Source organism: Salvelinus sp. IW2-2015, linkage group LG2 (assembly GCF_002910315.2).
Source record: "Salvelinus sp. IW2-2015 linkage group LG2, ASM291031v2, whole genome shotgun sequence".
Lineage (NCBI taxonomy): Eukaryota > Metazoa > Chordata > Actinopteri > Salmoniformes > Salmonidae > Salvelinus > Salvelinus sp. IW2-2015.
The window spans coordinates 7236121-7255215 of record NC_036839.1 but is presented as its reverse complement, the minus strand read 5'-3'; the positions used below and the strand labels follow the sequence as shown (position 1 = coordinate 7255215).

General features: G+C 43.1%; 1 protein-coding gene and 1 non-coding gene across 2 annotated transcripts; both read right to left on the bottom strand.

The window, feature by feature from the left end:
- Window positions 1-7015: 7015 nt before the first annotated feature.
- On the bottom strand, window positions 7016-18459 carry LOC111973676 (ATP-dependent RNA helicase DDX18). The gene is made up of 14 exons (XM_024001054.2): window positions 18298-18459; window positions 16188-16373; window positions 15765-16025; window positions 13039-13174; window positions 11039-11139; window positions 10720-10919; window positions 10403-10517; window positions 10141-10280; window positions 9589-9750; window positions 8837-8989; window positions 8586-8699; window positions 8378-8434; window positions 7981-8158; window positions 7016-7760 (listed from the first exon to the last, which is right to left on the bottom strand). The coding sequence occupies exons 1-14, from the start codon at window positions 18401-18403 to the stop codon at window positions 7615-7617; spliced, it is 2055 nt and encodes a 684-aa protein (XP_023856822.1). The 5' UTR covers window positions 18404-18459; the 3' UTR covers window positions 7016-7614.
- Window positions 9847-9981, bottom strand: LOC111980473 (small nucleolar RNA SNORA9). Its single transcript, XR_002879473.1, has one exon. It is a non-coding gene; the product is annotated as a small nucleolar RNA SNORA9 (small nucleolar RNA).
- Window positions 18460-19095: the final 636 nt, after the last annotated feature.

Genomic DNA, 19095 nt, shown 5'->3' with positions numbered 1-19095 from the left:
AGTCGAGCGTCAGTTTGTGGAGAAGATACCGTTATTGAACGCAGCACAGAAGACTAGCCATACTGAAAGGGACTTATTCCCTGTCTGCATATTCAGCTTGGGTGTGTTACTTTTTTGTGTGCGTCTTACCTACCCGACTTCTTGTTGCTCCTCCTTGACTGCCCCTGCGCTGCCCTGTTGTTACTGAGGACAGAACAGTTGATACAGTGTATCTGTCCCCAACCCACTCCGACGACAGACCACCATGAATCCCTGACCGTCTCCATTGCCCTATCAACTGTAGTTGCCACCTGCCYGACAATGCTCTCTAGTCCTGTAAAAAAAGTGAAGACAAAATACAATTTTTGTGGGTACATATTACTTCTTAAACTTTGCATGAGCATCTTCTCTGCTGCTTGACCTTGATTGGAACTTGGTGTTGCAAATGTATTTAACCGGGATGCCCTATAACATATCAGTATGTCAACCTCACTTTCAAGCATGACTGTTTTTGTTTGATCTACCCTATGCCCTGACAAACTGTATAGGCCCCCCTAAAGACTGTACATTATTTTTGGGATGTAATAAAGGTTATTTGTTCTCCCATCAACCTATTGTATGTCTTTATTTCAACTCACCATCAAAACCTTAGAGGACAGCTATTAATCAAATCAAATCAAATGTATTTTTAGAGCCCTTATAGCATCAGCAGATGTCACAAAGTGCTTATACAGAAACCCAGCATAAAACCCCAAACAGCAAGCAATGCAGATCTAGAAGCACAGTGGCTAGGAAAAACTCTTGAGAAAGGCAGGAAYGTAGGAAGAAATCTAGAGAGAAACCAAGCTGAGGGGTGAGCAGTCCTCTTCTGGCTGTGCCGGGTGGAGATTATAATAGTATATGGCCATTAAGGCCAKATWSKAWTGGAATGGATTAGACTACACTTCAAGGCTCAGGAAACTTGGGGCAATAAAAGATGGCCTGGTGCCCCCTACCCCCTCTATATCCCATCTGGGCTTAGCTGAGTAGATTCACTGCTCTCCCAGTAACTACTCCCACAGAAACCACACTGAACAAAAACATAAACGCAACATGTAAAGTGTTGGTCCCATGTTTCATGAGCTGAAATAAATCATTCCAGAAATGTTCCATATGCACAAAAAGTTTATTTCTCTAAAATGTTGTGCACAAATTTGTTTACATCCCTGTTAGTGAGCATTTCTCCTTTGCCAAGATAATCCATCCACCTGACAGGTGTRGCATATCAAGAAGCTGATTAAACGGCATGATCATTACACAGTTGCAGGTGCTGGGAACAATAAAAGGCCACGCTAAAATGCCAGATTTGTCACACAACACAATGCCGCAGATGTCTTAAGTTTTGAGGGAGCGTGCAGTTGGCATGCTGACCGCAGRAATGTCCACCAGAGCGGTTGCCAGAGAATTTAATGTTCATTTCTCTACCGTATGCCACCTCCAACGTCATTTTAGAGAATTTGGCAGTACGTCCAACAGGCCTYACAACCGCAGACCACGTGTATGGTGTCATGTGGGCGAGCGRTTTGCTGATGGCAACATTATGAAGAGAGTGCCCCATGGTGGTGGTGGGGTTATGGTATGGGCAGKCATAAGCTACAGACAACAAACACGATTGCATTTTATCAATGGCAATTTGAATGCACAGAAATACCGTGACGAGATCCTCAATCCCATCGTGAGGCCCATTTCTTTTAAGGTATCTGCGACCAACAGATGCATATCTGTATTCCCAGTCATGTGATTASGGCTTAATTTATTTATTTCAATCATCTGATTTCCTCATTTGAACTGTAACTCAGTAAAATCAATAAAATTGTTGCATTTATATTTATGTTCAGTATAGTTTGTGTACTTTCTAATGTTTGCTTCCCCCTTTTTCGACTCAGTCATTCCTTCATTGGGCGGAAACCTAACTTTAGACCTGTGTTTAATTTATACTTTTCACATACACTTAGTCTACAAAACATAAACACCTTGCTAATATTGAATTGCACCCCCCTGCAACTAGAAAATGTGTATGTCTGCTTTGCTTAATACAAGGAATTTTTWAATGATTTTACTTGTACTTTTGATACTTATGTTGTGAAATTAAGAATATTACATGTTGGATATTGCTGCACTGTCGGAGCTAGAAACACAAGCATTTTACTACACCTGCAATAACATCTGCTAAACACGTGTATGTGACCAATAAAATTTGATTTGAGTAATTGAGAGCATGGCAAACAAATAGTATCACAGTATCAAATATCAATCGGGGCTGGCTTGAGGGTAGTGTGTTAGTGATTCGAAGTGATGTTTTCTCTCCTGCAGCTGGCGTGTGTCTATTCCGTCTGGGCTGTCCCCTCATGCCTAGTCAGTGATATCAACAATTTAATCCCAGAGGAGTGGCTGGTTGGAGGGGCCCCGAGAAGGTTCTCATTACACCATGGTGCATATGTGTAAACCTTTGACCCAGAAGCTCCAAAAACACAATCCTCAAATCAAAACGGTTTAAAAGCATTTTGTTTTGTGTGTGTGTTAACTTAGAGGGGGTAGCAATGTCCTCTAAAACAAATGAGATGGAAGTCTTAGTCGTGTTTTTCATATGTACTTCGGAGTGGCAATTGTCTCAGGATGCCTTGGAGAGAGAGTGCATGACTGGGTGTGTTTGTGTGGAAACATTGATGGTTTCCATCTGGCCCATGACGGGTGGGAGAGGGCTTTTGGGCTGGGGTTGGATACTACTCGTGTGGTTTTAAACGTGTGGTTTACCAGTGCAAGTACGAATGACGACTGAGACAACCAGAGGCAACTGTATCAATTTGTTTTATATTTTAAAACATAATATAAAAACTGGGCATACATTTTTTTTTGCTATACTATTTGGGTGCAATTAAATACCAAACAATACTGTATTGCTTATTCTTACAAGTTGCTTGATTTCTCATCTCATCAGCGGACATACCGTAGATGTGCATCACCTACAAGTCCTGGGTCTTGTTTTGCAATAAAAACCTAAACTGTTGATAAAGGTACTGTTTAGTTAAAACCAGCACACCTGGACCCCAGAAATATTGTAATGCGAAACCAAATACAGCATTCGTTAACATTATATGGGAACCTGAGTGTGGTTTTATCTGCCTTTTATGAGTCAAATCATGAAAGAGTGAACAAACAGATAGCTGCTTATCATTAAATGGTTTGAAAGTGAAATGCACTCAGATTTAAGAGGTTGCTTGTGCACTGCGGTTGCAGAGTACCAATTGTTCATTATGTTAAACGTTCAGCCGTTCTCGAACCGGTCGCGTTGTGCAAAAGTCCTTCCTTTTCAGTGTGCTCATCTGGCAGAAGACAGCCATCCGGTCATTTCTGAGAAGACCCAAATGCTCTCCCTGACATTGGATATGAAAAAAAAACATGTCAGTACAATAGGGCTGTAACGGTCCTGGAATTTTGGGTGACGGTTAATGGTCATCTAAATGACTGCGGTCATTATAATAACCRTTAACAAGAATTCAAGATGCACATTTCCTTCTCTCCYCCACYCCTGACTGCATGTGCTWCTGCTGCAGGGGGAGGGGTCATTGTCTAGGCAACCAAAGACTTACAACACCGTGCTTGTTTTAGCAAGGAACAAAACAAAGTTTCTCCACATTGTAGAGCCCATGTTACCGTAGAGTCCATGTCACAGCAGTGCAGAAACAGACTCAACCGCACRAATACCCGGCTGTCCCGTCTTCAGTCAGCTATTCTTGCCCCATGAAAATGTTTTATACAATTTTACAGCCTTCATCCATAAACATTGGTTACACGGTTGTACAGTAATTGTGTCAGCCCTACGAGTACAGTGCTTTTGTGTATGAGGGTTTCCACTCAGGACCACTCCCCCCCCCCATTCCTTGTCACCCCATCCCATTAGATAMTGGTACTTTCACATGACAAGAGTGTAAGAGGGGAGGCCATTGGGGGGYGGGACTTGACCCCAACAAAGCCTTCTATGGAGGTCAACCCTGYCCTCCAGCTCCAAACCCCCATCTTCACCTGGACTTCACAGCACCATCTACAACAKCACCAAGAGATACATCATTCGGTTGTCATACAACCAACCGGTCAACGATTTGAAATGGTTAACAGAATCTCATTATGAGACTGACCTACCTGATAGGGTCCTTAACACTGTCCTAAATCACATTAAAAGGACAAGTTGTCTCAAGCTATAGACAAATGTGTGGTCAGTGTCAAAGGCCACGTCAGGAGAGTGTGACATACAATGCAAGCCGATGTGTAAAGTGTCTACTGCTTTGTTTAGAAGGCGGCTGCCAGGGATTTCAACTCATTGTGCTTCCCATATTGACATGGGAACCGCTCTAAAATCTGTTGAGTGAATACATTGCTTCAGACGCAACTCAAAGTTGTGTTGCTCAATCTGGGGACAACTGACTGGAACAGATGGGTAAAGATAATGGAGCTGCTTGGCTGTGCCTCAACAGTGACAGTGTGGTTGTTCTCCATTAGCTGCCTCTGCAGAACTGGTGCAGCAAGGTGCAGCAACTGCAGATATGCCACCTGTCACAAAAGGACGAGGAACTTTACTCATCTCATTGTGGAACAGCTGATTACTTTAATTAGCTAAATAACATGATTACGCTTGGTGTTTGCAATTTTGGGAGATTAGAAATGATACTATGTGCCAGGCAAACAAAAAAATATTGCAGTACAGTTATGTATTTGACCCAGGTATAGTATTGTACAATGACAGTTGTTAAAAGGTCTTACTTGTAATACTACCTCATAACTCTTCCCTATATTAATTTCTCAAACACTCAAATGACACAATGTTCTTCAATCTTTTGAGTGGGCATGAGCTGAACTTAGTGAGTGGTGTCGTAATGGCTGTAGATAGTTGGTCCATACAAGTCTTTGCCMGTATGAAAGAATTACGGCATGAAACAAATCAAAACAGATGCCTGAACCGTGTCCATATGAGACATAGTTTCCGCCCTGCATACATTTTTGGTAAGCCTCGTATGCCAGATAGTGACAGGCTGAACTTGCGTCTCATGATTTGGCTGGCAGCTGCATGAGGGAGAGTGTGCACTATTAGAACAGGATGCTTCCTGCCCAACGGCTTCCCTCGTGGTACTGTAATCTTAACTGCACAGACCAGTAGCACCCAACAGTAGTAGGCCTATTGCAACATTTCCTTAGTGTTCCCACTTTAAAGAAAATGACAATTTATAAAGGCTTTACATAGCATGCAGTCTTCCTAAGCACTCCCCAATGGACATACTATTTACAGTAAGGTTCACTCCCAACAACTACTATTGTCAATGGAAACTCCGTCTGACTTGCAAGTCGTTACATTGTAGGTATAATGTAAAACATGTATGCCACAGGCTCACTGTATCATGGATGTAACACCGTTGCATCAAACAGGAGTGATTTGATGGTTTATGACATTGATGAAGGCAAGCCATCATGTGACAAAGGCAACTATAAGAGGGAGATGGGAGTTTAAAAGTCAGACAAATGTAATGAAACGTGCTAAGAAACAGGAACCAGTTAGGGGCGAGGGCATAAGCCAGGGGTGTCAAACTCAAATACCCAGTGGGCCAAAATGTAAAACCTGAACAAAGTCGCGGGCCAACATTGAACAAATGAACCTTTTAATATGGACCCAAACAAGTTTTGCTTTAACATYGAATATGGAACAAGCATCGCTTATTACCATACAATATATAATTTAATAGTGGAGACATGCAAAATCGAATTTCAAATGAAAAAACACATCAATGGCATTAATTTATTAAATAAATAAAATTTAAATAAAAATCGTATGCCTCTTTTCTATTTGCAGCCTTCTGATTTAACTAGCCTTTACTCACTTGTGATGTGGCTTTTTTGAACACATATTCTGTTGTGAAACCAAACTTCTTTTCATCTCCTCTACTTTCTGGCTCCTTTGAGTCATGTCCAGGTCCTTTTATTTGTCATGGTGTTTCGTTTCATAGTGTCGTCTAATGTTGTACTCCTTACTTACAGCCACGTTGACTCYACAAACAAGACAAACAGGTTTGTCTTTTACATATGTAAACAGATATTCTGCCTCCCACTTGTCCAGAAAGCTCCTGTTTTCTGCCTTTCTTTTCGCCATTTTTGGGAAGGGATAGCGCGCTGACAGTTGTAGCGTCTATGTTGCTATGACTACTGYCACAGAGGAGAGGGCGTTTCTGGGTCCTGTCCTGATTGGCGCGCGAAAACAACAGCAGAGCATTATGGGATTCGTAGTATTAGCGGTGAATGCGCTGTATAATACCGGCGGGCCAGCTCTAGTAGTAATTTGGTATTGTCTCGCGGGCCAAATATAATTACCCCGCGGGCCAAATTAGTTTGACACCCATGGCATAAGCCATAACGGTCGCGCTCCTCTGCTCAGACATTGCCGACGCATGCCAGAACTTTCAATCAATGGATAGGTCATTTATGTATCAGCATACCACGTTATAGMAACCTGGTGCCCGACAGCAGTCGATGTGGCACGCAACCATTGGTTGATGAATGCGACGTCTGAGCGTACCCCTGCAACCATTATCTTACTCACACGTTTCTTTTGTACATGACCCTAAGCATGATGGGATGTTAAATGCTTACTTAACTCAGGAACCACACCAGTGGAAAAACCTGCTTTCAATACCTTGTATCCCTCATTTACTAGCGTTCTCATTATTTTGGCAGGTACCTGTACATCACACCAGTGCTTGAATACACCGCCCCCATGTGGAACTCCCCTGTCACTACAACCATTTGCTCAGCGGGCAGGACCAGCTCTTCAATGCTGTGATCTGTTACTCAAATTCAGAAAACAGTGTGCCATTACCTTTGTTATGGAAATTGGTTGCAATACCCTACCTATAATTATTAAAGGTCACAAGTGCACTAATACTTAGTCCTGTGTTAATACATTGTGCCTATAACTGAAAGGGCTCCATAAATTAAAAAAACGTATACAAATGGGAAGGGTTTGCCAACAGTGTGGGTGTTATATTTCTTTTTTTTAATTGGCCAGTAGAGGAAAACAATGCAAATCAATGTATAGTTCTGCATACTCATATCAAAGAGAATCCACAGTAGAAATCCACATCTGCTGTGAGGAAAGGAATGCAAAGGCTGTCCTCAGAACAGTATGAGCGGTATGAGCCCACTACAAATACAAAATACCTGTTCAGAGAAAGACAGGCTGAGACATTGGAGCAAAACAATTGAGCCCCTTACAAAAGACTAGTTGTCACTAGTTACCACAGCAACAAAGTCAAAATTGGCTATATTGTAAAAATKWATACARAAATTTGCTATTAGTCTTAATTTAAAGGTTAGGCATAAGGTTAGCAGTGTGGTTAAGGTTAGATTTAAAATCTGATTTTAAGAAAATAAATAAGCGAGGTTTATGACTTTGTGGCTGTGGTAACTAGTGACGACCCAACAGGCCAGACTGGTCTATCACACACAAATAGGGAGCGAGACACGATGCCCAGTACAGGCTAATAGATCGGTCTCTAGATAGAGAGTGAGTCCAGGTCAGGAAGCCATTTTGTAGTGTCYCCCAAGGACCGCAGGCTAGCGAGAGAATTGCCTCTTGTCCCCCTTGCCATTGTTGACGTGCTTGAAGATCTTGGCTTTGTGAGCGGGCTTGCCCTTCTGGTAGCCGAAGCCGCCGCCCCCACCCCTCTTCGTCATCTTCAGTCCTCCTTTGCTGTGGACGTCTGGAGCAGAGTGCTGGGTTAAAGGAAACACTGTACTGAACCGACCAATTAGGTAATGATAAATAAGTACACTATATTTACTATGTATCATTCTTTTAAAACATAAGATGGGATAAGTTTGCAAAAGTCACAACCACAAATAGATAAACCAAGGCGACGCAACACTTTGAACGACATCGGTGAAAGTACGCCTAGGTTGTCGCCGCAGGAAAAAGGATACTGAGGTCGACGTAGGGAGCCACTTTGAAGCCGAAGGAGAGCGCCACCATGGGGAGGTTGAGCGTGTTGACGCTGTAGATCGCTTTGAGCGAATGAGAGTCGTACGCCCGCACGTAGGACTTGTAGGCCTCCTGGGCCGACTTGTGCAGGTAGTAGTTCTTCTCAATCAATTTCTCCARCTTCAAAAGAACAAAATGTGAAGACCTTGGTGTGAATTTGTCATTGGGATTTTAAGGCTTGTCAGATAATTGCCCTAAAGTCACAGAAGCYAACTCCTGTTCATAGGAGGATGTCTATCATTTGACCATATCAATTAATTAGCCGCTGTAGTCCACTATATCACAGACGTCATTTAGCTCTGGTTCACATGCAGAAATAAACGTGGACGCATGTCTTACCTGACCCTGGATATCGGAGATCTTCGCCCAAGARAATTCAAACTCACTCAAAGGAACCTGAGGCAGGAGGGAAACAAAATGTGACATTTCCTTTTCAAAACATAATTCACCACTGCTGAAAGATGGCTAATCAGCTGCATTTTTTTCTTGTTTTGCTGTTAAGAGCTGGGTTGAGGTAAGGTTAGAGATGGTTGGGTTAGGGTCTTACCTTGGCCTGTTTGAGGAAGCGCAGGAAGCCCAGCTCCTCTGGCCTTAGGATCAGGAGGGCGTGGCCTATGCCGTTGATCCCGCGAGCTGTTCTGCCGACCCTGTGGATGTATTCCTAGGATACAGAAGAGGGAAGAACGAGGGAAACAAACGTTAATGCTTCACTGAGGCGTTGGCTGGAGATGCTTATAGACTAGGGGTTATTACTCAATAGTGTCAAAGATACATAATAAGCGTCTCAAACTTAGGTACCTTGGGGTCATCTGGGGGGTCATACTGTACGATCCAGTCCACCTCGGGGATGTCCAGGCCTCTGGCCGCCACGTCTGTACACAGCAGGATGCCAGAGTCAGCRTTACAGAACTGGAAGAAGGTGGTGGTACGCTTCGTCTGCTTCTGCTTCCCCTGAGAGGTCAAAGAAAAACAGTTGATTAGACGTCAGCCACAGACAGCRTTACCACATAGGATAAGAYGCCATTGATGAACCGCACAGAATTTTACAGTACATGTTCGTGTTAAATCCTATAGCGCAAGATCTGGTCATGTCATAAGATGTGTTATAGTGGTACAAGGCCTTAAGACCCAAGTGTGGATGTACCAGTTGTCTCCACAGCAGACCCATGAGAGAGAGAATGCCTTGTGGGGGCAGACTGGGGATCAATGTAGCAGAACTCAAATTGAGCCAGATAATCATCCGAAGACTACTGACACAGAGTGTAGCCTGCAATCTGTTGCTTGCCTTGGAACTACATTGTTGTTACTAGAGACACTGAGATGAATCATATTTTAGAGCAGGCGTAATTAATCACCAGTGATGTATATTGGTTGAGTGTCTCTGACTCAAAGGGCTCCGAATAACACCCCGAAACAAGCTAATAAAGTGAGCCAGGTCAGTTTCAGCCGACACTAAAACACACAAACAGTCAGAAACGGGGAGGTACCATCAGAACCGTTCCTAGAGAAACCCAGTTTTCGTTCCGCTAGACTGAAAGGTGACAACTCACGTGGATGGCCATGACGGGCAGGTCGATGTAGTTGAGCAGCTCGTAGTGGAACTTGACCGACATGCAGGAGGAGAAGAACACCATCAGCTTCTTCTTGCGGTTCTTCTTCAGGAAGGTGAAGAGCAGCATGAAGCGCTTCTCTGAGGGACACACCACGTAGCCCTGGCAACCAAGACAATGTTTACACATCAGACCACGCATCCCTGATGCACCAGAGAAAAGCAGAGAACCACACACCTGTCAAGTGCATATTGTAATTGATGTGTGAGGTTGAACTATAACCTTGCCGTGGTGGAGACATGGAAGGGTYTCAAACCCCCCCACTTCTATCTAGCAGACACTACAGGAAAGGACAGAGCCACTACAGGCCAAACCTCGCTGAACGGCCTGCACGTCTGAATTTGAATTTCGACGCTCCAAAACCAACTGTCAAGACCACTAACAAAAAAAAAACATCAAAGCTTTGCTACTTTCGGTTAATGTCTTGGGGCAACTGAAGGCAATGCACTGAACTTATAGTCACACTCTGCAGCAGCGAGTCGTTTTGTTTACCTGTTCCAGGCCATCCACGGTGGCGTTGTCCTTGTTGTCGTCCACGCCCACGTAGAGGGGCTCCTTCTTCAGGGAGATACGGGCCAGGTCCTCCACCTTACGGGTCTGGGTGGCCGAGAACAGCATGGTCTGCCTCCGCTCTGAGGAACAACGCACGATGTTAGACATGGGGAGTTAGACATACACACAAGACAAATAGCAACATCAAACTCCATGGTACAGCATATGCACGGTTGGTTATGGCCATGAGGTGGGTACATACTCGGCAGGAGTTTGATGATCTGTTTCAGTTCCTCTTCGAAGCCGACTTCCAGGATACGGTCAGCTTCGTCAATGATTAGACACTGGAGGTTCTTATACATGAAGCCGGCAGTATTCTACAGAGAGCAAAGGGGGGTGGGGAGAAACAAATGAAGAGAGCCAGGACTAAATGCAAAAATCCTTCTGTAAAATAAGTTACCTACACTGAAAAGTTATACAATCCAATCCTTTGTCAAAATTACCCTGGTCCCCACTGACAGAAATGTATGAAAAGGATTTTAATAAATGTACTGTTCTTATCATCATCATCATCATTACCTGCAGGTGGTCCAGCAGTCTGCCGGGTGTGGCCACGATGATGTTGACACCGTTGGCCAGCCTCTGGGCCTCGGCYGTGCGRTTGCTGCCGCCCATGATYAGGCCAAAGGTGTGCACGTGGTGGGTCATCAGCTCTTTCATCACGCCATAMGTCTGCATGGCCAACTCGCGCGTTGGGGACAGGATCACCACGCCCGTGCCTGGGGATAGCGGGGAAGCAGGGTTGAGTCTTACGCCAGGTCTAGACCCTATGCCTTTGATGTTAGCAGAGCTAAAAAGACTAGCTGTGGGGCAACATATTTATCTTCACTAATCTTACCGTTCCTGGGCATGAACTTGAGTTTGTAGATGAGCTCGATGGAGGGGATGAGGAAGGCCAGGGTTTTACCACTGCCAGTCTTCGCAGCAGCCAGGATATCTCTAGCAAAATTCAAGAGAGCAAAGGACGTCATCGATCAAGCCAAAAACAACATTACTCAGTTTATTATCAGTCCTGTAGGGCTGATTCTAGGATGCCATTCGGCAACTTTTGGTGGTCCTGGAYAGGGCTGTCGCGGCGACCATATTATCGCCACACCAGCAGTCACAAGTCAYGAAAGTAGTTATTCTGTTGGTCACAGTAATCCCATCCAAATCTGCGCAAATAAATGGCATTGATGGGTAGCCTACCAAACTTGCTAACGGCCCTCGCTAATGGCCTGGTTTTCAGTGCTCCATTATCCCTCTAAATCGCTCTCTAACTTCATGATTGAATTGGAATAACATGAATAAGGACAAATGGTAATGGGGGTTAGAGGCCCTGCTCCAAAATGTTCACGGGAAAGCACCGGACCCAATATGCATATATTTAAAATCCGTACCGAAATAACCTAAAGGACAACCAAACCTGTCCCCTTATGGACCCGGTCTGTTCCGAGTGAAGGAAGCAACAGAAAAGCCAATTGTTTGGCTACTTTATTAAACTGGAGCTATGGACAAAGSGAGAGAGAGGCACAGAGCGAGCAGCTSTAGGCTACTTGGGAGCGGAGGTCGTGTGTGTGAATGTGTAGGTAAGACACGGGAGGCTCAGAGCAGGCAAGGAGGGAGAGACCGCAACGACTTAACTTCTTGCTAGTTACTTATCATCCCATCCGTTTACATATTACCCGTCTTGACTGCATCAAACCGAGAGAAGCTAGCTAATTGAGGCTAAGTGCGCTTCTCACCGTCCTAGTTAGTTTCAAGTTGTATTAGTGGTACATACAGGATACGCATGGTATAGATCGTCCAACGAAACGCTTACTTGCAGATTCCTTCGACAATGTAACAATAAGAAATGATAATACAAACACAGTAGATGGCAGTAGAATAGAATTAAGCAATAACRCCCGAGGAGGTGTGGTATATGGCCAATATACCACAGCTACGGGATGTTCTTTTGTGCAACGTGGAGTGCCTGGACACAGCCCTTAGCCGTGGTATATTGGCCATATATCACAAACCCCCGAGGAGCCTTATTGCTATTATAAACTGGTTACCAACGTGATTAGAGCAGTAAAACTAAATGTTTTGTCCTACCCCTGGTATACTGTCTCATATACCATGGCTTTCAGCCAATCAGAATTCAGGGCTCAAACCACCCAGTTTATAATAGATATTTTAGCTTAAGTATAATACAGGAAGGCACAATTTATTGTCCAATATTAACACGTGTATTGTGGAAGGGTGGGATGGGGCCAAGTGTACAAGAGTCTGGTAGCAACGGTTGTGATGCGTTTAGCATGAATGTGTGTGTGTACATGAGTGASTTCATGTTCACATACACACAACTCCATTCAGATTACAGCCTAAATAGCAGCCTACCTGGTTGGCTTTTGATCATTGTAGCCCTTCTCGTTTTCTTTTTAATTCCATCTCCCATTGATTTGCCACACCAGCAGAGCCGCAATGGAATTGTCTCACCCCCAGAGATTCGAATCCTTCAGCCCATGTTTTGATTTCTAACACGTTTATAGGCCGATCATAATGAAATAATGGATTTTATTGTGAAGGTGTAGGCTATATTAAAATGGATTTATTAGACGTTTAGATGTTCCAAATGCACACATCAAATCAGCAGCTTGTATGCCTGGGAGCCCAGAGATGCTAAACATGTTCATGTTAATTAAACGGTCAATYACTAGGASAACGGCAGTCATTTGCATTACAACRATGGGCTGACAAAACGTCATGRCAGCCACGCCCCGAGCCCTAGAAGGATTTTACAGAGCCCTGTTTCAGTCAACCTTGTAGAGGACAATTAACAGGTGGAAATTCTGGCTAATAAAAATGTAAGCTTACCTTCCCTCCAGTAGGGGGCGGATGCTTTTGTGTTGGATCTCGGTCATGTGGTCAAAGCCCATCTCCTTCACAGCCTTCAGAGTGTTCTCACTCACCAGAGAGGCTAAAGAGGCAAACGATGTGTCCTCGAACGCACCTGGGAAACAGAAAACAGAGTTCAAACCTGCATGGGTTTGGCATAGAAGGGCTCTAGTCTAGCACAAGTAGACACCCCCCCCAAAAAAGTGTAACTCAGTCGGGGTCTCAACTTACTGTTGGAAGTTAGATCAGCTTTAATATTGCAGATATATTGTGGYTTCCATTAATGTAAATGTCAATCATTTCCAATCCACCATATACATTTTTTTGTAAATATCTAAGTATTCAGAAGCCCTTGACTTTTCCCACATGTTGTTAGGTTACAGCCTTATTCTAAAATGTATGATTGATTTAATAAATCAATCKACACACAATACCCAATAAAGACAATTCCTAAAAAAGTTTTTTTGGGGAATTGTTGCTAATTTCATAAAAAAATACAATATCAAATTTACCAAAGTTCTCAGACCCTTTACTCAGTACAATGTTGAAGCACCTTCGGCAGCGATTACAGCATCGAATCTTAATGTGTATGACGCACCGGCTTGGCACATCGGTATTTGGGGAGTTCCCCCCCCATTCTTCTCTGCAGATCCTCTCAAGCGCTGTCAGGTTGGATGGGGAAAGTCGCTGCACAGCTATTTTCAGGTCTCAGAGATGTTTGATCGGGTTCAAGTCCAGGCTCTGACTGGGCCATTCAAGGACATTCAGAGACTTGTCCCAAAGCCACTCCTGCGTTGTCTTGGCTATGTGCTAAGGGTTGTTGTCCTGTTGGAAGGTAAACCTTCACCTTAGTCTGAGGTCCTGAGCAGGTTTTCAACAATGATTTCTCTGTACTTTGCCTCRATCCTGACTAGTCTCCCAAACCCTGCCACTGAAAAACATACCCACAGCATGATGCTGCCTCCACCATGCTTCACCATAGGGATGGTGCCAGGTTTCCTCCAGATGTGACGCTTGGCATTCAGSCCAAAGTGTTCAATCTTGGTTTCATCAGACCAGAGAATCTTGGTTCTCATGGTCTGAGAGTCCTTTAGATCACTTGTGGCAAATTCCAAGTGAGCTGTCATGTGCCTTTTACTGAGAAGTGGCTTCTGTCTGGCCACTCTACCATAAAGGCCTGATTGGTAGAGTGCTGCAGAGATGGTTGTCCTTCTGGACTGTGTTCTTAGGGACCTTCAATCCTGCAGAAATGTTTTGTTACCCGYGGCCAGATCTGTGCCTCGACACAATCCTGTCTCGGAGCTCCACGGACACTTCCTTTGACCTCATGGCTTGGTTTTTGCTCTGACATGCACTGTCAACTGTGGGACCTTCTATAGACAGGTGTGCGCCTTTCCAAATCCTGTCCAATCAATTGAATTTACCACAGATGGACTCCAATTAACTTGTAGAAACATCAAGGATGATCAATGGAAACAGGATGCACCTAAGCTCAATTCCGAGTCTCATAGCAAAGGGGCTGAATACTTACGTAAATATGGTATGTTTTTATTTTTTAACAAATGCGATTTTTTTTTTAACAAACCTGTTTTCACTTTGTCATTATGGGGTATTGTGTGTAGATTACTGAGTTTTTAAATGTATTTAATCAATTTTAGAAAAAGGCTGTAACATAACAAAATGTGGAAAAAGTAAAGGAGTGAATATTTTCCAAAGGCACTGTGATATAGAGAGAAATAGATAAATATATTTATTTTATACTTTTCCCTTAACCCTACCACCCCTCAACTAATTGAAGGAAACTAAATCGACAACACTTAGGCTTCTAATTCAAGCTTATAGATACTATACACATTTTACGGACAGTATATTTTACATTCGTTGTCTTGTTATTTTTAGTCCCACCCTTCAGCTCTACTCAACACCTCCCATCTATCTCTGAACACCATCCAGTCGATTTATATTTGACATATATTTTTCAACTGTGTTGTTACAAAGTTCTGAACCTTTCTATTCTCGTACTTTCTACAGATTGTAAATTCAAGAAAATATTTTGCTAGTGTTATGATATTATTGATTGATTATGACTTTTTAAAAATCCCCCAGCAGTGCTATTTGCAGAAGAAGAATTGAAGAATTGCAACATTTACCTGGAGCTATCTAAACTTAGTAATCATGTTCAAATTACCCACTGATTTTGTAGGTCATAAAACTGCAAACATTTCTCTCCACCCCATGGCTAAAATGAGTAGAACTGCATGAAATKAGTAATACAATTGTAATATCTTTGCTCTGCCCCATGGCAAAATGTGCAGAATTGCACTTCCTTCAAAACTATATATATTTTTAATCTATCTCCACTGTTAAGAGGCGGGCAGCTAAAATGGTTTGCTCACAATGTGGTGGTGGGGTGCACATATGGTTACGCAGACTTGCGAGCAACTGCAGTCCCTCATGATCAATTCAGTTTATTTGTGGCCCCCACCCCCAYCCTTGACCTAAAGTAAAAGACCATGGTTACCAAGCAGGTCATGGATAAAATACATATGTGTATGCTTGCAGAGGCTAMATTGTAAATAGTTCATGGCCCATATCTAATACTGAGAAATTACTGCTACAGATAACATTCACAGTTGACAAGGCTAACATTTTGCAGTGTAAAGGCCTCTGGTTGACCTATGTCTATGTCATTGAACATTGAATACCTGTCAAGCCAGTTGGGAGCTCTGGTCCATCTTCTTCCTCCTCATCATCCCCAARCTTCTCTCCTTCCCCCCCATCTTCACTTCCCTCTTCATCCTCATCATCTTCCTCCTCCTCCTCCTCTCCAGCCCCTGCCCCTTCAAGAGGCTGTGTGGGTTTGTCTGTGCCCTCATCAGCATCCTCCCCAGTCACAGTCAACCCCCTCTCCTCCTCCATATCCTCATCATCATCATCTGCCTCGTCCTTCTTGGCTTTCTTCACACCTACGTTAGAACCATATAAAAATACGTTGACAAGGAAAACATGAAATGAATTGGTAAACAAACACTTAGCCATTTACCCCAGCCTTCTTGAAAGGTGCATAATATTAGAATCTCAAATCCTAGCCACAACAATTTTAAGAAATGACTGAATAGTAACATTACCTGGCAAATCAGCAGTTTTGAGCTTCCTTTTCATCTTGACAGATTTTTTTTCTGTGTCCACCTTTGCAGACACATTCTTCTGTATTTGTGGCTTCTTTGTGGGTTTGGCACTCTGCGGCTTTGAAATTGATGTGGCCCCATGGCTCGTTTCATCACAACGCTCCTCTGGAAGTCTGTTCGCGTCATCTGTGAATACACAGAATAAAAAATAAATAAAAATCACATCAACCCGGCAAAGGAGGCCATCATTCAACTAGTAACATTGACTAGTTAGGGTTCCCGCACCAGGATATTTCCATATTATAGCACTCGTACGGAAAAAAAAGCCTAACCAGCTCTGCTAGGGCGAGAAAAATGGTCAGTGATGTGGTCTCTCATTTATGTCTTAAATAAAGGTAAATAAATGCCTGGAAGTAGCTGGCAAGCTAGCTAACTTTAGTCAGTTAGCTTGGGTGCTTGACTGTCGTTGTGAGGTCAGAACGCTCAGATCAACCCTACTCCGCCAGAACATCCAGTGTGCACTCTGAGCAACACTCACAATGGCAGTCAAGCACTCAAACTAACTGGCTAAAGTTGGCTAGCTACTCCCAGACACAAATGAGAGAACACCTCACTCTGACCATTTTACTCACCCTAGCAGAGCTGGTTGGGCTGTTTTCATGTTATTTAGGGCGTTGGTGACTAACTGCTGTTAGCAACAATTGAATAGCTTTTTTTGCCAATGTCTACTGACCCTAGTCATATTCAACAGGTGTTGCACATATGTGAATTCCTCACCATGACCACACTATTTGTGTGGCTAAATAAATGTACACATACATGTTATTCAACCATTTCATCCAAACTGCTCACGTATCTGCATAGCCAGGTGCTAAAATCGAACTTGGTTCTATTTATGAAGCAAACTGTGTTTTAGGCACATATACCCACGTGGGTGATTGAAAGCTGAACTGAGGTCCACTCCAGGTGGTGGTAATGCACCTTACAGTTTGTTGCCAACTGCCATATAAAGTCCAAAGAAGACTGAAGGAGGAAAGATTACTAGAAACCAACAACTAGGTTTACCCTTTAATCTGTGGATTAGTTGTCAGAGTAGAGGACCTTATGCGTTTCAGGTAAAATAACAACCAAATGTTTATATCCCAGGACAAATAAACTAGCAAAAGCAAGCAAAATGTCAATGAATGTTTCATCCGTTTCGACATGTCCCCAAATTAATATAAGTGGTTCAGAGTTCGTTCTGATATTTCAATCTGCACATCCTTATCACCTCTAGACAAAAATCAACATGCGAGCGATGGTGCACGCGTGTGCCTTGTCTAGTCTGCGTGTCCGTTATTCTGCGCCATGGCACACTCAGATGAGTGCTCTTAAATCGGAGAAGAAAGCCAGAGTGCATTTGTGAACGCACCGTAAATATACACTTTAACTACACATGTTACAATTCCAGTTGTAACAATGTAGTCTTCTGCCAGTTTATCCGCATTGCTTGGCGTAGATGCAAGACAAATAGATTTGACATCTAATTTGAAGCGCATGAAGCGCCGTTGACGCTCGCAGCCCGTCAGTTCTCTCATTCTCTACCGTGGATTCTAATTTCAACGTGTAAAAAAAACACTTCCTTTCATTTGGGCTTTAGGCCAATATTGGCTTATTTGGCTACACTACACACAATCAATGCGAAGTAAGTAATCTAGCTGGCTTATTCATTTACATAACTAAGATATCAATAGTGGAAAGAGCTCTATGTATCAAAACCTGTCATTCGTAACAATGTTTCGAAATGACCTAGGATTTGATTCACTAGCTAATGGCTAACGTTAGCTAGCTACCAAAATAAACAGTAATGTTAGTAACTAACGTTAGCTAGCTTAACCAGAAACAAGCTAACGGAATGGATCACGTTATTACAATAGATGATTTAGCTACGTGTATCAACTTGTGATTTCCGAGAGACATCAATAGTTATATAAAGGTTACATATAAAATAAATAACCCCGCAAAAACACGCATCAGACATATTTAGCTACCTAGCCTTGCTTCGAGGTTGGCTAGCGCGAGTGTCAATACAACTTGTAGACAACGATTACAATACTCRAAWAACAGTTACCATTATCTTCCTCTTGTTTCTGTTTCTTRAGTAGTTTTCGCTCTTTGTTCTTTTCGCTTCTTTTCTGGATTTTCTGCCGAAGAAGCCTCATCTGAAGATCTGCCATGCTTGCAGCTGAGCGMACACACGCGTGTGGAATTCAGGACCCTTCTAGTCTAGACTGTTGCCTGCCTGACTGTAAATACATAGGACCCTATATAGTTGTCATTCATATTGCCAGAATGCAAATTGTCTGTACTATCCAGGGTAGAACGACTGCCCCCTTTCATTGAAGCCATGAAGTTCAAGGCCGACAGGCGTACTCCAKCCTGTTGTATCCAGAAGCAGGATCCCCCACCTCTATTAAATAATAATTTGTTCTTAACTGACTTTCCTAGTTAAATAAAGGTTAAATAAAACATTTGCTATAATGCAGTAAAATTACTTTAGCTTCCTTCCACGCCTGCGACGCCATACACGTGGTCTGCAGTTGTGATGCCGATTGGACATACTGCTAAATTCTCTAAAACGATGCTGTGGGATTTTTGGTAGAGAAATTAGCATTCAATTCTCTGGCAATAGCTCTGGTGGACATTCCTGCAGTCAGTATGCCAGATGCATGCTCCCTCGAAACTTGAGATATCTGAGGCATTGTGTTGTGTGACAAAACTGCACATTTTTGAGTGGCCTTTTATTGCCCACAGCAAAAGGAACACCTGTGTAATGATTATGCTGTTTAATCARTTTCTAATGCTGTTTAATCAGTTTATAGATATGCCAAACCTGTCAGGTGGATGGATTATCTTGACAAAGGAGAAA